The 22,090-nt window shown below is 38.2% G+C and overlaps 1 protein-coding gene across 2 annotated transcripts in view; it reads right to left on the bottom strand.

The window, feature by feature from the left end:
• Nucleotides 1–22,090, bottom strand: part of phf2 (PHD finger protein 2) — a 39,336-nt gene that overhangs the window by 9,074 nt on the left and 8,172 nt on the right. For both annotated transcript variants that reach the window (XM_022745135.1, XM_022745137.1), the window contains exons 2-16: nucleotides 14,308–14,393; nucleotides 14,046–14,160; nucleotides 13,483–13,643; nucleotides 11,054–11,195; nucleotides 10,748–10,934; nucleotides 10,374–10,536; nucleotides 9,430–9,517; nucleotides 9,045–9,151; nucleotides 6,457–6,548; nucleotides 6,247–6,336; nucleotides 4,129–4,473; nucleotides 3,798–3,914; nucleotides 992–1,107; nucleotides 596–774; nucleotides 232–299 (exon numbers count right to left, since the gene is read on the bottom strand). In XM_022745135.1, the coding sequence (XP_022600856.1) occupies nucleotides 232–299; nucleotides 596–774; nucleotides 992–1,107; nucleotides 3,798–3,914; nucleotides 4,129–4,473; nucleotides 6,247–6,336; nucleotides 6,457–6,548; nucleotides 9,045–9,151; nucleotides 9,430–9,517; nucleotides 10,374–10,536; nucleotides 10,748–10,934; nucleotides 11,054–11,195; nucleotides 13,483–13,643; nucleotides 14,046–14,160; nucleotides 14,308–14,393 (2,056 nt within the window). The remainder of the gene's footprint in view (nucleotides 1–231; nucleotides 300–595; nucleotides 775–991; nucleotides 1,108–3,797; nucleotides 3,915–4,128; nucleotides 4,474–6,246; nucleotides 6,337–6,456; nucleotides 6,549–9,044; nucleotides 9,152–9,429; nucleotides 9,518–10,373; nucleotides 10,537–10,747; nucleotides 10,935–11,053; nucleotides 11,196–13,482; nucleotides 13,644–14,045; nucleotides 14,161–14,307; nucleotides 14,394–22,090) is intronic.

Genomic DNA, 22,090 nt, shown 5'->3' with positions numbered 1-22,090 from the left:
TGAATCTGTGTTTATGAGACATCATTGGTTCACTGCAGTTCAAGGTGGAAACACTCAGTCATGGTGTTGATGATTATTTCACTCGTCATATGTCTGTATTATATAAAAACACCATATGGATGTTAACAAGGTTACACTTGATTTTTCAATGTGCACAGTGTAGAATAATGAGATTGCAACCCGGTCAAATATGAGCTACATTTGATAAATGTTGTAAAAATCGATACGTACCTTGGTCACCAAGGGTTGGAACTTTGGTTTTTTGGCTGGCTGGATGGGTTCTCTGATGTCTGACAAAACTGGAGAAAAATGAAGTGATCACTGAGCAGCAGCAGTGCGCACACAGGTTGTTAATCTGAATAGTCTGTGATTGTTAACAGTAGGGCTGGGTATCGATCACTCGACAGAGCTGGAACAAGGCTGCCTCTAATCCTTTTTTATGTAGCAAAATAAGCCAAACTGCTTAATGCATCACTATTACAACAACAACTTTACCCAAGTTAAATCTGCCCTGAAGCTAAATAACTGATACCCAGCCCCAGCTGATGGTTCAAACAAACTGAAACACTAAATGCAATAAATCCAAAATACTCACAGGAGAGATCTCTCTTCACCGTGTTCTTTTTCCGTCTAATGGGGAATTCGTCAATTTTCAGCTCCCCCTCGTCTGAGACATACTCATACTCATCTCTCACTGGCTTGGTTTTGTCTTCTTTTAGGTTTTGTAATGAACCAAAAACACTTGAGTTGGTCTGAGGTTTCAGCGTCTTGGAGCTGAAGAGGAAACCATAGGACAATGAGGGGAGTGATGCGAGGTTCAGCCAGGCACTCACAGTGAGAAGTCCTTGAATTAGCTCTAATGGATACAGCGCTGATAGCCACATAGCTCTATAATCACCGTTATACACCACATGAGAAGGTTCACATGCTCCTCTCTCCAAAGACCTTTCATGAAACGTTTATATGGCAATCACAGCCATTCCATACATACCCGAGCATTTTCTTGTGAGACACAGTAAAGCTGAATTTGTCTTTATTGCTTGACAGAGGTGTTCTGTCAAATTTGCACTCCTCCTCCATTTTTAGCAGGGAATCTGGTTTACTGTTCTGTAAAGAGAAGAAGGAATCAATGTCAAACAAGAAGAGAGGTCAGTGAAATCCCCATGATGTTAAAGGTAGACACAATCACTGATCATCACTGATAATATTAGTGTCGGCATTTTACATGACAAGAATCAAAGATCCAAGTGTAAAACATCATTCAGCAGCTGCACTAACCACTTTCCTTCAGACTACAAATGTCTCCAATGATTGAGTGTAATGTAGAGCTGCACCAAAAGCAAAAAAATCATATTGCGATTATTTTGGCAGATATTGTGATTTCAGTTGGAATGGTTGTTTTTGCATTTTCATTTTCAATGAAAAAAATGAAGAAATGATGATAGTTTGATTTTTGTTGGTTCTTGTACCAGACAAACATGTTCCTTTACGTCTGGAGAATATGATTTGTGGCTCAGGGCGTCTCTGTAGCAACACAACAGTTATGGTGCTAACAATGAACAACAATGTGACACATTTGACTTTATCAAAAATAAATTGCAGCTCGTGTGATTTGGATATTGCACTTGGCCATGTTGCGATTATTCGATTATATTTGGATTCATCGTGCAGCCCTGGTGTAATGTAAAAAAGGAGTGAATGTGCTGATGAACCGGAGAGAATTATCATGCAACTCTCCAATTCCCTTCAGATCTCCGTTTCAGCTTCTTTGAGCTCATTGTTTTGTCTTTCCAGCCGACACACTACGATGTCACAAACTTTGTTTCCACTGGCAGAAACCCACCGTCCAGTGCAGCAGCAGCTCGCTGGTGAACATAGAGGGACATTTAGCAGCTAAAGACACACTGTTTACGCAGGAGCTTGACACACACACATGACTTCAAATGAAACTAATGTTGCTGTGTCCAGCTCATTTCTGTTGCCAAGTGGTAAATGAACTCATTAATAAACAAATAAAATCATAATACAAAGTCAATATAATATAACACAGGCTTGTCTTAATTTGTAGTTAGATTTACAAAGTTTAAAGAGTTCAGGTTTTTTGCAAGATTTATAGGTTGATTTTTCATGTATCTGGCATTAACACATTTTGTTGTATTTTTTTTGTCTTACAGAGTTTTTTTACTCATTTAATTTCCAGTAAAGTTAACTCTTTAAAATGTACTGTCTGTTTGCTGTTTGTGTTTTTGACAAGTTTATTTGTCAGTAAAATGTCACAACAGGTCAATTCATTTAACTGATATTGGATCAGATGTTTTTTAAACCTCTTTAACCTTTGATCTGTGCAGTTTTACTTGTATATAACCAAACTTTGTATCAGCTTTCTCTCACAGCTGTGTCTCTCGTTGTGGTGGTGTCTCTATCTCCTTCTTTAAAATACAATTTTTGCCCTGAATATATATAAAAATCTATTTCCTGTCGTCTCTGTATCTCAAATATTATAAACTTTTTTTCACAATGATAAAATCCAGCACTTTCACACTTGTTTGATTGATGTTGATGCTCTTTAAATAAACTCAATCAACCAGTGTCTCATCTCTTAAACATCATCAATCCTTCCTACGTGAACAATTCTGACAGCCCTAATTAAACAATAAGAAAAATAAATGTTATCCAACGACTCATAATTAAAATGAATCCGGGCACATGAAGGGAACTGTGTGTGGATTTCAGCGCTAAGTGGTGTTAAATGAAGTGACTGTTCTGTAAAAAACTGGAAGGCAGTAATTTGATGACAATAAAAACATTACTGCTAAAAAGACTGAAATCATCATGATGTTAATCTCCATAGATGATATTCACTGGAGACATTTTGCGGCTCACTGTAAACTAAACTAAATCTACTGAGGCAAACGGCTGCCATGAAAATCACCACGGAGCAGACGGTGTAATTAAGTGAAATCCAAGAATACGCATTTTCAAATATTCACTCCTCAACAATTCTGCCTCCTAAATTAAAGGCATGTGACAACACAGTGTAACCTCAAACTGAGATTTCACACTGACTCATTCATTCTGTTTTTTTTTTGTTTTTTTTCAATTGACACTAACACAGGGTAAAGGACCTAATTGCCCTGCAACACTCTGCGCAGCGGAGCTGTGAACTTTTACATGTGATCACGAGTGAGGATGAGGTCTACAGTGACCTTGGTTAACAGCTAACAGGGTCTCTGCTCCATCTGCAAATGTTTGGCCTGATGTGATGGAGCAGCTGGATGGAGAGACTGCAAACATTCACTGTGAGTTTGACATTGAATTTTCCATGAAACTAAAACCCTTTAATGTCTTCCGTTCAACTGAATGACACTCTTGCTCTGTAAAAAGCCTTCCCATGTTGTTCAGCAATAACAGAAGAAAAAACGTTTTGAAACGATGAGGGCATATGTAAATACTCCACGTGGTGGATATGGAAATAGCATAATTTCATTAGGTAAACTCTGGGCCGCCTGATGTTTCTGGAGCGGCTCTGATGAGCTGCAGACCTAAAATGTGCAACTTAGGCCACATCATTATTTTAGCTGATTGCTTTGAAGTGAAGTGTGCAAACCACTTCTGGACGACTCTGCATTTTTGTCTGTTCGGTTGCTCGGCTTGTAACCTTCGAACGTGTCGAGACTTCTTTTAAAAGCAACCTTCAGTTTGTTTCAACCTGTAACAGATTGTGATACTGTTTACTTTGGCCCGTGATGAGCAACCATTAGTTTTAAATAATAACTTGTCAGCTGAAACGATCTTACCTTATACTTCCATTTTGCTTCAGTCTTGTTTTTATTCTGCTCTCTGATTTCAAACTTCTCCACGTTGTTCTGCTTTGATAGTTCTTTCTCTGACATGCTCAGGACGTTCTTCACAGCCTGCAAAATGGAAATACGCGAAGAGAGACACAATTAAAAACAGAAAAATTCATCTGCAACATTAAGAGTCGCGGTTTGCTTTTGCCTTTCTGCATATACAGTTAAATTTCACGAGCTTCCTGCTGGGAGGGAAACAAAATGGCTACAGCTACAAATGATCATTCCACAACATAACAACAATATTCACTTCACGCCAACTTCACCATCTGCTCACCTTCATCTTTTTTGGCTGGTCCATTTTACTCAAGATGTCCTTTGCATGGGACTCGAGAGCAGCGAAGCTGGAGGGTTTAGGAGGCGGCGATGACTCTTTTGCCTTCTTCGCTTTCTTCTTTCCTCCTTCCTTGACCTTCGGCACCTTCGGAGGCTTGGGGGCCTTGGGCATCTTTGGGGGTTTGGGAGGCTTGGGAGGTTTGGAGGCTTTCTTCCTGCCTTTCTCTCTGCTGGGTGAGGGGACGTGGGCTGGGGAAACGGGCTCTTCGGGCTCGGAGTGGGTGGAGGGCGGCTCTTCCACCGGCACCTTAATGCTGGGCTCGCTCTTAATGGCTTTTGTGGCATTCTAGACGTGAAGGCAGCGAAATGTGAAGTGAGCTTCATCTTTGTAATCAGCAATTATATGTCACCATGACGAGTAAAACTAAACTGAACAGGAACTGAAAAAAAAATCAATGAGAATTTGACAATGACATAATTACATAATTCAGTAAGTATTGCTTGTTGTTTCGCTGTTTGCCGTGATATTTTAAAACAGATTGAAGTTATCATTTCAGCTCTTGTTCCTTCATGAGATTTTGCAGGTTAAATGTTCAACAAAAAAACAAAAGACGGATAAATCAAGTATGAAGATCATTAGTTGCAGCTTCCCACACTGGAAGATCTACAATATCTGTCTATAACACAAGAGCTGTATCCCAATTCAGGGGTCACATCCTTCGGAGGCTGCATTGGAGATATATATATATATATATGTATATATATGTATGTATTCTCCTAAAAAGCAGTGAGTGACAGCTGCAGGTTCAACTGTAGACGTCACATCTGAGCACATGAACAGACACGTGGCTCTGCGGAGGTGAGGTGTGTCACATCTACTAGAAACATTTTTTCTCCATAGAACCTCAAAGTGACAACTGTTTTTCTGCTTTGGACTTGAGCGTTAGGATGATGTTTTCTCAAACACCAGTTAAGTCCTGTTTGTTTTTGGTGTAACAGGAATACTGTTATATAAATAAATACGAGGCTAACCTGGCTGACCTTAGCTGAAGGTGTAGGTGATGTTCCTATAACATGTGCTCATGTTGTCACTCTTACTGTTTGTGTTTTGCGCCTAAACTTGTCTGAACTAAAATATAAAATACAAGAATTTAGTCATTTTTCTCTTCTTTGCAACAAGTTAACCTGCTGATGGCACAATCTTTACCTTTGCCAAGGAGGTTATGTCTTCACCTGTGTCTGTTGTTTGTATTGAATTGATTTGGAGGGAGGGAGGGGCCAGGGAAGAGCCCGTTAAAGGGATTTTTTTGATCACTTTCCTCAACATTGGGAGATGTGGCAGTTTTCATGTTCATATTGGTTGGCCTTGGTGGAGGTCTGATGGACCCTGAGAACTAGAATTGTCCCTCTTAAATTAAATTCCCTATTTTTCCCCCTTTTTTTGAATTGTTTAATTATTTTTTATATTGTAAAATATATTGTACTTGTTTATTTGCTTATATTTGTGGATGGGGGGGCAATAATGCAATAAACAGAGATTCATTTATAAAAGACAGATGTTACATTTGCCCAGCAGCATTTTCTGTGTGGCTTTCATTCAGAATGCTTTTTATTTCACTTATTGCATATTTTTACATGAAGTTAAGGTTCTGCTACTTTTTCACCTGAGCAAAGCAGGTTAAAACTATTCCTCACCTATTCTCTTCCCATTGAACACAATGAAGACCTTCACTTCACTTTGCAAATTCAAATACAAAAGCTAAAGCTCTGAGGTGTGTTCTGTTGGTGGCTGGAGGGAAAGCCAGTGATATCAAAATGAAAAGGGTTCATCCTTTGAAGATTATGAATGTTCTTGTAAATTTCATGTTAATTTTATATGAGACTGTGTGATGTTTTGATTGCACATTTCAGCCTGAGATTAAAAAAAGGAAACGGTTCGTCCTCTGAAAACCATGAACATCCCAAGCTCAGGGAAGATCAACCCATCATTACGAATAATCCTGTGGATTAGGAATTTCATATCAGATTTCACACCACTGTGTGTAAAACTACTTGGTGGAACTTTCAGAGAGCGGATGATTGATCATATTATGTTTAAACTTAAATAAATTCAAAATACCTCTGACAGTCTGATCTCTTTGGCAAGATCTTTAATGAGCTGTGATGGTTTCATGTTCTCTGGAAGCTCATCTTCATGTTCCAAGAGGGCCTGTCAGGAGGAAAACAGATAAACTGTCATCACTTTTATGACACTAGACAAGGACAAGTGACACTACAACTACAACTGACATACAGTACATACATACAGTAAATCCTCACACGTCCCTACCTGTTTTTTAGTCCATGCTCTGAAGGCTCCATTGATGATTTTGGCACCATGGATCAGATATGGAGCTGGTTGCTTATTTGCTTTATGTAAACCTACGGAAGAAGAAATGCAAATGTTATCATTAAATCAGCTGTGACCTTTAAACTGTGACAAGTCAAAGGCATTAACTTAAAAAAAAAAAGTGCACATGTCCAGTACAGCTGAGATTCGCAGGATGAAACTGCCATAGCTCTCACAAACACAACAGATGAGCTGACACTTCTTCTTGTTATAGACACCATGTGTAGTTATTGCACAGGACTCTGAAGGACTCTGTCAACAGTGTGACTGTGTGTTTAGACAAACTGTCCTGTTACCTAAATTTAAGAGAGCTGAGTCCCAAAACAGCCGAGTGACGAGGAACACGTGAACATTATCCTGCTCACTCACCCTGCTTCACTGTGCGCCGGGTCTGTCGCCTCCATGGTGATAAACAAAAAGCTCTACTAATGTCATATTGTCTACAGCTATGTTCTAACCTATAAAGACTCTACATCACAGCAGACTATTTTGCAAATGTGTTTTACTTCTTTTATTTTCCCATTGGTTTCAATTGGGTTTTTTTTTTGGGTCAAATATCTTTATGAGGCAAACCAGCGCGGACATTTTAGATCTATATACGACCTTACCACATACTGATAATGTAACACTGGTCATGCTCAGTGTGACGTATGGCTCCTGTCAACAGTCTACTGTAATATGTTTCTACTGTTGAAGAATGAAGGGCTGTCTGACGGCTCTCTGTGCTGATTTGACCTCAATTTTTTGTGACATGTTGTATCTGTGGGGTTTCTGCAAAATTAACTGCATTTCCCATGTACACTTGCAGGGACACAGATTTGGTTTCAGACATCTTTTGAGATGCCTCTTAAAGAGATTAACAGTTTATGAAAATATACTGCAGATTAAATACATTTTTACAGAAAAAAAAGACAAAGTTAGCACCAAATAAAATTCATATTGCATATTAACATTTTTATCATTTTATCAACATTATTTATTTGCCCTGATGAAAGTCTGTCTGTGCAGAGTCCTCCTTGCACCGTAGTTGAAGTTTTTGGCCCTGTAGTATCTTCTTGCATATTTAACCTACATTTTTTACTTTATGGTTGGTCTGTATTTATTTGTGGCTTCGTGCATGCTCGACGTCTGATTTGCAAACCTCTTTTATCTTAAGATACACCGAGTTTAGCTTGTCTTTTATATTTAGGGTATTCTGTGTATTTGACTATGTTCTTGTGTGAACAAATGTGTTCTTATTAGTCTATTGTGTTGAATGCTATTCAAGCTCATCAAGGAAAATTCCTAATGACGTTTGTTGTAATTGCAATAAAAGTAACCCAGCTAAGCTTTGTGTTGTGTCATGTGTCAACTACTGCACAGCATGCATGCAGCAAAGAATAATAGTAATAGAAAACGTTAAAAAAAAGTAAACTCTTATCAAATGGGGGCCTGTGGTCTAATTTGTGCCAGCGTAGGGGTCCTTGATGAGAAAAAGTTTGAGAACCGTTGCTCTAACCTGAGGGATCCTGGATTTCTCAATCGGATATCAATATCTGACGGTTTAAAAAAAATCTGATTACAACGACAATACGAGCCAAAATGAATTTCTATCTCAACACACTGTCAGTTCTCTGTTGGACGTTGTAATGGCTGTCATCCTTCTGCGCTGATCTTTCTTATTTGGAAACCGACATGTTTGCAGATACTGATAAATCTACAACACACTAATATCGGCCGCACACACAGATGCATTCTGGATATTACACCTCCACACTACATCTCTAGATGACTGACTTTACTCAGCTATTAGTTCTAACTTTTGTCAGGTTGGACTCACCAGTCTAGATTGAACTGCTTCAACTACAGACTTGATTTATGTGAAATTATGCAAAATCAGTTTTAATGTGGATTTCCTCTTCAATTTGACTTTAATGGCAGAAAACAAATATATAAGTAGCCCTTTGAAATGAAGTGGATTTACAACCAAAACAGGAAATTATTAATAAGATCAAGACAAAATAGCAGCAGCAGTGAAGTGAGTCTCTTTCCTGACCTTGAAGTTAAAAAGAATAATGGTATATTAATGGGAAGACCTTGTGGGTTAGAAGTAGTGTGCAACAACAGCAACCTAGCTTTAACACACACACACACACACACACACACACACACACACACATTCATAGAAAATGGTGGAAACATAAACAATTGGCCCAAGCCAGCTGAGGGGAGTTTAAACACAGGCTTGTAATGGAGCAAATGATTCTAGCCGGGCCAAATCTTTTGAAGCTAATCATCTGTGAACTCAGCGATTTAATGACTGAAATAATATTAGAGCATCCAGCTCCTCATCTGTGCAGCAGACACGCAGCCGTACGCTGGTGCGGCTTGGAAAAAGACATTTCTGACAGTGTTTGTATTTTCTCTGCTTTCATGCATTCTTCTGGAGAAATGGTGAGTTAAATGACGATGTAAGTTTACATTAAAATACCACATATTAAGAGCAAAAGTTTAATCTATAAATACATGAAACTAATTTAAGAGTTCACCTTTGAATCGCTCGAGGAGATGCCGTCCCACATACCAGCACGCCGTCTCGAAGTTGGGGAAGGGGGTGAGAGTTTTGACCTTGAGCCGCTTCTCGATTTCATAAGCTCTGAGGAGAATAAACCAAGACCTCTCAGCTAAACATTGTCATGTATTACCAACAAGTTTAACAAACTATGCAATTCATAAGGTATTTCCAAATGTGGAGAATTCATAAACAGATTGGTGGAATTTGGAGTCCTAAATGTGAACCCAGTGGAAACTACTGAGTAAGATCAGCCAAGGCCTTTGAGTCGCACTAAATCCCCCCAAACCAGGACATGACAAAAACAGCCAATTAAGACACAGTGACAACGCAGCAGTGTGTAGTGAGATAGTTGTCCAAACCTCATCTGCATCTCCACACTCAAGTTGTGGACGAAGTGTCCAGAGAACGCCAGGCAGTCAACCGGAGTCAGAATTGCATTGATCCAACCTGAGGAGATATAACTACAGATTCATTCATTCATTCCAAATTTACAATGAAGGATAACAAGGAAAAATATATTATTACTTGCTGCAATTAAATTTTTTAGGTGCAATTATTTTATACTGTTATTTTCCATTGATGTTTTTTTTTAACATTTACAGATAACCATTATTTAAAATTATAATCTTTAAATCTCTGTGTGTATTAGGCCATGTGGGCATAAATGTAAATCAATGAGCAGCATATATTTATGGCAATCTAGTATTTTTGTATGATTTTGCATCAATGTAATGAATTACTTCAATTTGTCCGGTATTTATTTGCTGGATTAGTTAAAAACAGAGATTCCTGTTACTGGCTATTTAATCCATGTCTCAACTGATCTTTAGGAAAATGTATTGTATGGATTTTATCCATATCTCCCACCTCAGTTTCATTAATACAAATTCATTTACATTTTGTTAATTATCATTAGAAAATAGAAAAATGCACAATCAAACCACAAAAATTAAAAGCTGATTTCTCTTGGTAGATTTAAAGTAAGAAAAATAAACTTTTTTTTCATCCATCAATAATTTGTTTAATTAATCCCGTCCATGGCGACACCTTCCAATTTATTATTTTGCAAAAATAACAGCAGAAAACCCAAAGATGTTTAATTCACATTTAATATGAAAAACAGAGAAGAAGCAAATCTCCACATCTGAGAAACTGAAACCAGAGAATGTTCAAGATTACGTAACAAAATCTATATATCGGCTCACACACACACACACACACACACACACAAACATACACACACACACACACACACACACACAGACAGAATCTGCTGTACTTATGACCTGACTGAGGTTCTGACCTGACGGGATGAACAGACTCTGGCCTTGCTTCAGAGTGCATTTGTAACACTTGTCCACTTGGTCAGCGAAGAACATCTCGCTGTGATTGGACGACGACCTCCAGCGCTCGTACAGAGACAGGTTGGCAGACGTGGGCTTGATGAGGAAGAAGATCTTCTCTCCCTGCAAAACACAAACGCAATCAGATTTTCTGGCATCATCATCATGGGAGAGATGTAATGTATTCCACATTTCCTCTTGAAGGCCTCCTACAAGAAAATCAGTGCAGTATAAACAGTTTTCTCATCATATTAGAGGCAGATGACACTGACTGTCTGATACATATTTTTAACACAAGGCCCAACACGCTGGTCTAACCAGAAGCGTGACATACCTTTAGGATGTGGTACCAGACGGAGGCACCACCGCATTCGATGTGGAAGTCTGTGTAGCTGTCTTTCACACAGATGAGACAGTATTTGGTGACTTTTGGCTTCCCGAGCAGAGCATCATCAGGCCAGTAGTTTTCTACCCAAGACAACCGCCGCACAATCTGTGGGCTCTCCACTATACTGTTCATCCTGTCCCAGACAAACAGACAGAGAAATGAGTGCCCTGAGTTTTCCAGACTACCATCTTTATATAGCAAATGTCATTTTAGAAACTTCTCTTCAGACAGAGATATATACACGGTGTGCACCTTGTGTCAGAGAACTCCAGGTTGATGACGTTTAACACTTTCTTTCTGTTTGTGCTGTAGTAATAATCGACAAACTCTTTGAGCTTCATCTTGCTGTCGGTCTGTTTGGTGACGTCGACGACGTCCACACCAACATCAGGACCTGAGACGATCACAGAGGACACAGAGGACATGATATAAAACAAGCCGGAGAAAAAACTAACCACCTACAGGAGAAACATTTTCTTTAGACAGGACAATGTTTAACAAAATATGTGTGTTGCAGTGCACTGTTGATATCTAACAAGTGATCCCATATCTGAGCGCCAGACAACAGGGGGAGTAAAGACCAGAAGCGCCCCCTATTGAAGAGGAAGTAGTACATTTATCTTGTGATTCTTGTGAGGGTGGAAATGTAAAGCACAAATACAGTGTTATGTAATTTGATAGTCCTTGCTTTTAATAAAGACACAAGGATGTGCAAACAAAGTCCATAGTTACGGAATTATTTGCATCTTTATTTATTGATCCCTCTTGTATTGCTAAAGCTCTTATTTTGAAAGCACTGTCTAATTTAGCTTTGATCTACGCTGTAATATTCATACTATTATTGATTGTAGTGATAGCATAGTAGCAGTAGTTGTGTATGTATAGACATGACATGCATTGGTACCTATTCACTTTACAAAGCCCTTATTGGGAAATTACCATCTTACATTACGTCTCTGTTGGTCAGATCAGTTGGTAGTTTACAAGTTTTATAAGTCATCCACATTTTAGAAACAAGATTTTAAACCTTCCCAAAACAGAATGCAATTGTTTGAACTGATGTTTTATAATCTTATATCTTTTAAATTTGCCTCATGTTATTTTTATTACAATACTGTAATTTTGTTATTTACATTGTATTGTAAATTCTGTTCATGGATTGTTTTTATTATGTTTTTTATGTACACTCGGGTCTCTCTTGAAAATGAGATTTCTATCTCAAAGGGATTCACCTGAATAATTAAAGATTAACAATAATAGCAGCAATAGTTGCACTGTAAAAATATGACGATAAAACTCCTGCAGTGAAAATGCTACTTGTGTTATTAGTAAAAGTAATTGAAGTATTAGTACTAGTACTAGATGCAAAAAAAATGGCCTTTGTGTTATACAAGTGTATACGCAAAATAAATTGTAAGAATATATATTATTATATTATTATTGCTGATGAATTTATTTGTAATTAGCTTTTTTTTTTTTACTGTTGTGGCTGGTATACTTTGTATACTGTTCAGTAGTTTAGTATCTGTAACAGTGTATCATATGTTTTGTATATGTTAAAAAAATGTGTGGCTAAAAAAAATACAATAGGAGGTGAAGTATAAAGTGGCACTAAATGGAAATACTCCAAAAGTACCTGAAATTTGTACTGAACAGAACTTAAAATGTACTTGGTCATAGTAGTAAAGGTAGTACACCTTATTTTAGTACTGAAATGCACTGGTACTATTGTTAATGTACCTAATACTTAGTTATAATTATGGAAACAATAATAATAATTTTGTTATCAGTGGTAACTACGGAAGCTGAGAAAGGCCATACTCTATTTTTAATCTCGTTATCTCAAGATAACAAAGATCATTATATCGAGATAAAACTTTAATGAATAGATAAAATACCGTTAATCTCTGATTTACGAAGTAATTATAATGAGAAAACGAGCTTTTTTTATCTTGAGATGATGGGATAAAAAACGATTTGCGAGTATGGCCTTTCTCAGCTTCTCTCAGCAGTAGTGACAGCAGTGGTTACTAGTAGCAACAATGACTTTTATAATAGTAATAGTAACAGCAATAGTAGCGCTGACAGTTGTAGCTATAGGGATCGTTGCCACAGTAGCAACAGTGGTACTAGTTATAGTAGTAAAACTAGTAGTGATTGTTATAGAAGTAGTAGTTGGGCGGCTGTGGCTCAGTAGAGCAGGTCATTCACTAATCAGACGGTCGTTGGTTTGATCCTCGGCTCCTCCAGTCCACGTATCCAAGTGTCTTTTGGCAACAACCTGAACCCCAGACTGCTCCTGATGGCTGCACCTTCAGTGTATGTGTGTGTGTGTGTGGGTGGGATGAATGAATGTGTGTGTGCATGGGTGAGTGTGGCATGTATTGTAAAGCGCTCTGAGTGGTCGACAAGACTACAGGTGCCGTACATTTTAGTTGCAGTAGTATTAGTGGTAGTAGAAACAGTAGTAGTAGTAAAACACAAGTGTTAGCATCACTACTGATGGCACAGCCTTATAATGAAGCAGCACTGGTTGCAACAGTAGTACTAGTAGTTGCACAAGTAACAGGTGCACTAGTGCAGAAGCTGTAGCAGTAGCTGCTGTAGCAGTAGTAGTAAGAGCAGTGGTAGAAACAGAAGTAACAGTATGAGATGTGTTGTCAGCAGTACTACGTCCTCACCGACGTAGTTCTCCACATCACTGATGTAGAAGGTGGGAGCAGGCATGGACATGCCCAGACCGTCTTTCTTCTGAACAAGGATCGGTTCATTGAAGCCGTTCTCCTCCAGGTAATCCATGGTCAGCTGACTGCCGCCCAGCTTCACCACCACATCATCAGCACTGTGAAGCCACACACCAAAACCAGAGTGACACCACAGCAACGTGAGGAATGAAGGATTAAACTAGCTCTTCCTGCAATGAAGTAAAATCAAATGAGATCTAATTCCTCTGCCAACAACATGTGAAACGATCTGAGAGCAGATCTTGAAAAGTTATGAGACAGTGCCCCCTATTGGGATTATTCATAAAGTGACAGGAGAATATTTAAACTAATGAAATTTCAAGAGGCCTAATCAATATCACAATCTTCATCATAATTGAATTTATTAAACGTGCTCCTAATTATAGAGGGTTAAGTCTGACTTGTCACCACATCATCTCACATTATTAGCCAGATTGTGATGTTGACAGTTGTACAGTTCGATAATGAGTTGTGTGTCTATGTCTCTAAACTGTCTTTACCTTGGAAATGTCCTACTGCGAAGCTCCTTTATGAAAACCTGACTGCCGTTCTGAACAGCTTTGATATCTGTGCTTTGTCCCGTGTCATGTTTGCTCCAGTTCTTTTTCTTTTTCACTGAAGCAGAAAAAAAAAATACAAAAATCAACATTTTGGAACACAGTACCACAATGCGAGAAATTACTTGTGCAAATAACTGAATATAAAGCTGAAAAGCTCATTCTTTGCTATGAGAGATCAACAGTCACTGCAGCTGCTACTTACATGTGGACTTGCCATGAGTCTTTTCGCAGTTCGGACAGTGATATATGTCAATGTCTGGAGCGTCATCTTCATCCACCCCAACACAGCTGAAACGAGAAAAACACTTTTTAATGTCTAGTTAAAGTGACATTAAGGGACCCATTGTCCAAAGCATGTAGTAGTTTTAGGTTTTAATGTGTTTTCATATCTGTATAATGTTTTTTTCCCTCTTTATATCACTACAGTATAACAAGTTTCAGAATCCGGTACGGTGACATCATGTCTGCTTACATTGTTTATTTCCTTTGACAACAGTGCTGCAACTAATGATTATTTTAACCATCAATTAATGTGACAATTATTTTCTTGATTAATCAAGTAATTGTTTGGTCAATGAAATGTCAGGAAAATGCCTGATCCAATTTCTCAAGGCCCAAGATGACTGATATTGACACAGAGAAACAGCTGATGCTCATATATGAGAAACTAGAACAAGAGACTATTTTTGCTTCAACAATTAATTCATTATCAAAAATACATTTTCTGTAAATCAACAAATTGATTAATTAATTAATTGCTTCAGCTGTAATTGAAAGTGATGATATAAAATAAAGTAGCCTAAAATATTATTTTAGCTCCCTTGAAATCCCTTGATTTCTGTTCATGTACTGTAGTAACATGAAATAGAAATGTCAGTGTGAAAGGACGAATGCATTTAAAATGTAAAATACAAAATTGCCTTTAGCAGGTGTTTAAAATGTGTAGTAGAAGATGAACCATGAAAAAACACTGGAATAGTCCTTTACAGTGACTCCTGGTCCACAGTGACGGACAGCAGAAGGGCATCACACTCTCATATTCAGTACAGTACAGCACAGAACAAAGAGGAAGGACAATGGAGGACAACACAATACATACATCAGATAGCAGACTATGAATATCCATCACACACGACGTATGAATAAGCATCTATATTTTCTACATCTATATAGCGCTGTGGTTTTCAGCACGGCTGCTGTGAAAAAGGAAGTGATGGTTGAATTAGCATGAGCCACCAGTTTGCCTCAGTTTGATGCAATTATCACTTCTACATTTGACAGTTTACATGTGAAATGAGAAACGTTTTACTACTGTTTATGTCTCATGAAGCATTTTGAAGTGTTCGTATATAAATATTATATAATTAATTATAATTACGTATATAAGTATTACTACTGTAGTATTATTTATTGTTCCCTCTTGTATTGCTCAAAGCCCTTATTTTGAAAGCATTGTCTAATTTAGCTTTGATCTGCTCAGTAATTTTCATAGTTATTGATTTTAGTGGTAGTATAGTAGCAGCATTAGAATTAGTAGTTGTGTATTTATAGCAGCAATAGTTTCATTAGTACAGTGGTGGAGGAAGAACTCAAGTGCTTCACTTAATTGAAAGCAGCAATAATACACTGTAAAAATATGACAATAAACTCCTGTGGTGGAAAGCTTATTTCAGAAAAAGTCTTAGTGTTATCAGTAATGAATGTAAAAGTACTCAATGCAAAAAATGGCCTTTGTAAGTGTTACACACTGACAATTTCATGGGAGACATAAACTAAGACTAGAGGCTTTAGAGTGAAGAGAAGGTGTTAATTTATAACTAATGTAGTTATCTGGGTAAAGTTGTAATAAGATCCAAAGGTTTCAGCAGTGATGCAGAAATAATACCAACATTATAGACAAGTGATAAGAGCATGACAAAGGTCCATTGGTTGATTTGAAAACAATGCGTTTGTCCCGTTTGACATGATGACAGTAAACACCCATGTCTTCCCACTGTTTCCAGCCGCAGCTGTCATGCTCTCTTGCACGAGCAAATTCCTCCCATTTGGAGCCGCTGCTCCCAAACTCAATGAACTGGGAGTTTCCCAGAATGTTTTCTTTTTCTTTTTTTCCCCTGGGAACTCCACGGCTTTACTACACAGTGTACTCACTTTCACTGGAGGAAAATACAGGAGTAGGTGGGTGTGTGGACATAGTAGAAATTCCTGTTCATGACGTCCTTAACTAACTTGGTAAGAATTCAGTCAGCAGAGCAGTGTGGTCACTTCAGTTTGAGAATTACTTAAATGTGTCACCATGACAACAGTGAAGCTGTGACAGAGCTCCAGACTAATTCAGCCTACAAGTTTCTGTCTAAGACTAAACACACATCATGGGATCAGGGGCCGGTTTCACAAAGATATCTCACACTGGTCTGTAGTGTTGCTCCAGTCTTCATTCTGCTCATAGATTAGTCTGATGTAGGAGATTAGTCTAAGACCGTTGCACAAAAATAAAGACTTTAAGCCAAAAACATTAGACACCTTACCCCCAGACTAATTCAGGCCTAAAACCGATGTTACCATGGTAACAATCAATGACACCTGTGCTGACCAGTAGCACCCAACAACAAGAAACAGGGAAACATGGCTCACAATTTGTGGTTTGCTAATATTGTTATGAAGAGAGCAAAGAGAAGAATCAGATTTTTCTTTTTATTGCTTCACTCCTCATAAACTCTCGTAACTGTTGAATTCTTCCTAAAGACAAACATTTCCTGCTGGGGTAAATGGAGCTGAGGGGTTGAATACAATTCCTCGTCTGCCATTTTTTTTTATATTGAAAAAAGTCTTGATTTCTTTTGAAACCAGCCCATGATTAACTGATCTGCATTGTGGCCATGTTGGTTTCAGAGCTGATTTTAAGAGTACAGGATGTATTTTTAAACCTGGGCTAGATCTAAACCACATCTGAGTTCTTTCATCACTTTATGAACTGCAATGCAGCGGTGTCCTTGAACAGCTCTGACACTGACTTCAACCTTTTACCTACCTGTGTGAGGTGCAAGAGAAATGACTGCTCCTCTACAAAGACTGACAAAATATCAAATGACATGTCCATCACTGCTTATGTCACTTAGGTTTTCGAAGAGCTGCTTTTCAAGGGTTTGTCCTGCAGTCACCTGTGTGTTCTAAACTATGTTCTGCTTGTTCATGGGGCCTCCACTGTCTCACTTTAGGGATCAATCTAATGAAGGCAGTTTGAAGCCAGTGACCTGTACTCCAATCTACACTGTCGAAAACCAAATTCCTTCCTCAGGTTACTTCTGAAATGATTTCTTGTCATTGTTGTCTATTCAAGACAACTGTTTGGTTTTCTCTAGCATTTTTGTTTTTAGTGAAAAGCAAAAACAAGAGTGGGTTGGATAGACAGAGCATTTTAAGGATGCCCCTCACTTGGAGTATGAGTCAGGGCCTGTTCAATACAATGAAAATGTTTCTTTTTAACAGATGATTACAAATCGAATATCATTTTTTTTAGGTTCAATCTAATTTCCTTGATAATCCTTGTTCAAGTATGGTGCATCTGGCATCATTTAAACTAAGACAGTTATAGCAGGAATGCTCCAAATCTCATAGAAAACTACAATCACCTCCTCGTGGTTGTCTGCCTCCACCACTCAGATGAGTTTCAGATTACATCCCTGTTTATCCAGAGTCATAAAATATGAACCATTTGCCACACAGTTCGTCCTTGAGTCCAAGTGAACGTTTGTGCCAAATTTGAAGGGATTCCCTTGAGGAGTTCTTGAGATATGGTTTTTTTTAAACGCAGGAAAACCTGCCAAAAAAAGGCAACTGACTCTTTTTATGCTGTCAGATGAGTTGCCTTTCTGTTTGAGAGGACACACACAACTGCAGGGAGCAATGTCATCACATGCAGTTACAGAGCACACACACACACATACACACACACACACACATGCAGATACGGGAGAAAGGTAAAGTGGTGGCTAAAGTGGTGTAGCTGTGGGGTTTCTGGTTTAACAGCAGCGTGCTCTGCAGGCGGCAGGTCTGTTTACAGTGTCTGTGCTCTGCAAGCTACACAGCACACAAAAAATTGTTGGTTTCACCCGGTTGTCTAGTTTACACCACTGCCGGTTGAACCCGGAGCCAATAAATACCTGCCATGACTGCAGAGTCATTAGATCCGGCAGTGAATGCGGATTGTTCTCTTTTACATTGCAGAGAAACGCCTGAAATTAGTTTGTCTTTTTTGACAAGTGTAAAAGCAGCTATAGTAAATATTGCGATGACAGCAGTTTGTTCATGTGTGAGCGAATAAATAAAGTTGTACATCAAGTCAAATTTATGTCATTTGTTAGTATTTACAGATAGCTTTTACTGTGAAAATCTCATGCCACATGAACTAGCCTAAGTATGCTAGTGGCTTGCCTACCATTACTAATGACTAGCACAGTCAGTTAAGTATCCATTGGGCTACTGAGGTACGAATGTGAGACACCAGGCTCTTTGAATGAATAGTGTTACTTGGAGAGTGGGTCGCTCATCTTGGAGAGTGATAATGAATAGATACTGCCAGGCTCTCACTGACCGACCACTGTCGGCCTGTCATTTACTAAATAAGTTGCCAGCCTTGACATAGATAGAGGCTCTTCGATTAACAATAGTCTGAATTTTGGCACTTTACTTGAGCTTGACTATAAGTCACACATCTCTGCCTTTGCTGCTGTGACTTTGAGCATTTAAAAAGATCTGTTCCTCACAATTCCTATAGACGTGCAATAATAAATTACTAAAGCAGCCCTATAACAGCAGATATGATCGGGTATATATAGCTATCTAGTGCTAGTGCTAGTGAACACTTAGTGAGATAAAAGCTAGCAAAGCAGCTTTTGGTCAACATGGTGCTACTTTTGTGGTTATGTAATGGCATAAGGTAATACCATCACCGACTTTTAGTGTCACTATATAAAACCTGCAACTTCTTAACATTACAGGGTAGCAACACGCCACACATGGTGAAAACCCTGTAAACTCCCGGTAGCTGGAACCCATTTTATTTTGAAGAATCCAGACTTAAACTCCAGATTATAAGCAAGTGTTGGAATTTCTGGACTGATTAGCAGAACTCCTGAACTAAAATATATGTAAAGTCAAAATAAATAATAAAAACTAAAGTAATGACAAGTATTCACTGTGCTTCCCTCATTAATTTAATAGTATCAGGGTGAAAAGGTCCTACTATGGTGATACTATGAGACCTTCTCTTTCTCTGCCCACTCCATCATTGCTGCTTCTCTTCTATATCAACTGTTCAATTAACCAAAGATGCCAAATCCAGGTCAGTGTGACCTCACACAACACTTTTTAGCCATAACTCAAGACTTCATATAACTGCAAGGCAGTAATTCTAGTCTTTTATTGCTACTTGTGAACTGAACCCACTCCCCACAGTTAGCAGTGCTAGCTCGGTCTCCACTGTTGGTCACATCTCTCATCCCAATGCCCTTTTGGAGGTTGATTACTAGTCTTAGCTAACTGTGCTATAACAGAAAGATATGTTTCATATCTGTGTACACATGTAGTCATATTCTACTGTATTTCAAAGTGAATGATCTCATGAAAGAATTGATGTTTCAAAATTCATAATAACTTTAGCTGTTTTAAAGAGGAGTTGGATAGTTGAGCTAGCAACTAGCTAGTTACTTAATTAGCAAGCAGAAGTCCTTATTGTTACTAATAAGCTGCCATTTGAGACACACCAGATAATGTCAGCTACTGCACACAAAAATACTATGGTTGACATGGGACTAGCTATAGTCTGAGCACAAAGCTACTCGGGCATGTCAGGGAAATGATTTGCCACTAATCAAAACAACACATACATGAGACGTGTCTGTAGTCAGCACAAGTCAGGAGCAATACTATTTACACAGCTGATATATTCAATAATCAGCTGTTCAAAGTCATTGCTGCTGGGTCCTGTGATGTCCAATATGGGTAAGGTGGACATTTTACATCACCTGAAACATTTCTACTAAAACTCACTTACAAAAACCTTAAGAGGGCGACTGTGATATGGATGGAACATGGTAGTGGTCCAGTTCCATGTACCTCTGCTGTATTGGGGTAGCAAGAGGAGGCTCAAATATCACATCATATCACATAACACTTTTTGAAATTCAGTCACTGAAAAACAACCAGATCCAAAAAATTGGGCTGGCACTGTGGTGAAAGAATACAGCTAATCCACCGACAGTCAGACTTTGTGGACTTCAAGTCAAGTCCAGACTAGTCTGACTCACCTGATGTAGGCTGTGGGTATAAGCCTGCCATTGGGTGCATATGGCATTCTCCTCCCTTTCTGCTTCCCCTGGCTGTTACCATTTTTAAAATCTCCTATGCTATGAGAAACAACAGCAACCTTCGAGCTGCAACCTTCACACTTAAAATGGCAGGTTTTGATTAAGAATTGGATCGCACACTTACACAGTCGGCATATACTACATCTTGGCTGTTTTTTTTTGGTGTTTTCTTTGCAGGGAATTAGCCATTCTAATGTCAGTGCACACCCTCGACACTGTTTTGCAGGGAGCATCGTCGCTGCATCCTGGGCTACATGTGAAATGAAATACTGCAGTACAGTATGGAGCTTTTTCTGAAGGAGGGGGCCTTCAAGGACAGGGGTGCCCAAAGTGGGGCCCTTGGACCTAATTATAATTGAGGTAAAACTAACCTTTATTTTTATGGCACATTTTATACTTCAACTAAAAAGTGTTACATCACATCTCCATTGACTGTCTGAGGTGAAAAGTCAAGATCTTGGTTTCTTTCCTTGAATCTGCATCTATAGGGAGCCATGTTTGTATTAACAATTCCTCACGATCTGCAATCTGTTCACATTGACTGAGGCTTAGTATTACAATTGTAATATATATGCCTTATGGCTTTTAATTTCTATCAAAGCACAACTGAGAGGAAACTGATTTATCATTGTTAGGCCTGTGATTTCATGTGAACTACAGTAAATGATAAAAGAACTCACAATGTGTATAACATTTTACTTTTAGTCATTTCTAAATGTTATAAACTCATATTATTGATCAGTTAAATCCACAAATCACAGACACGCAAGTTGTTTAAAATTGCATGAAGAATTACTGAAAGGAGCTGAAACTTTTTTTTTAATTTGAATCTTTATATGATACAAAAGCAATAGTCATTATTTTTTGTTTCAGTTTATTTTAAAAGAATATGGAAATTTATTACAATGATGTTTTTGGTTAATTGTTCAGAATCAAATTTTTATAAAGCCTTTATTTTCTTAAAAAAAATCATCTTTTGTATTCATAGGGGCAAACAACTTAGGGACATGAAATTTAAATGGAATCTGTCGTTTGGCCTCTGAGGCCTCAAATTGGGGGCACTTGGACTAATTATAGCAATTGGACGCGTAAAAACTCAACGTTTTATTGTTTTATGGCAGCGATTTTAGTAGATGTCAACTAAAAAGTGTTACATCACATCTCCATTGACTGTCTGAGGTGAAAAGTCAAGATCTTGGTTTCTTTCCTTGAATCTGCATCTATAGGGACCATGTTTGATTAACAGATTCCTCACGATCTGCAATCTGTTTCACATTGACTGAGGCTTAGTATTACAATTGTAAATATATATCGCCTTATGGCTTTTAATTTCTATCAAAGCACAACTGAGAGGAAACTGATTTTATCATTTGTTAGGCCCTGTGATTTCATGTGAACTACAGTAAAATGGAATAAACAGAACTCACAATGTGTATAACATTTTACTTTTTAGTCATTTCTAAATGTTATAACTCATATTATTGATCAGTTAAATCCACAATCACAGACACGGCAAGTTGTTTAAAATTGCATGAAGAATTACTGAAAGGAGCTGAAACTTTTTTTTAAATTTGAATCTTTATGATACAAAAGCTACATCAGTCATTTATTTTTCTC

This window comes from Seriola dumerili, unplaced genomic scaffold, assembly GCF_002260705.1.
Source record: "Seriola dumerili isolate Sdu_G_001 unplaced genomic scaffold, Sdu_1.0 BDQW01000088.1, whole genome shotgun sequence".
Lineage (NCBI taxonomy): Eukaryota > Metazoa > Chordata > Actinopteri > Carangiformes > Carangidae > Seriola > Seriola dumerili.
The sequence above is the reverse complement of the archived record's forward strand: the minus strand, read 5'-3'. Positions and strand labels throughout refer to the sequence as shown.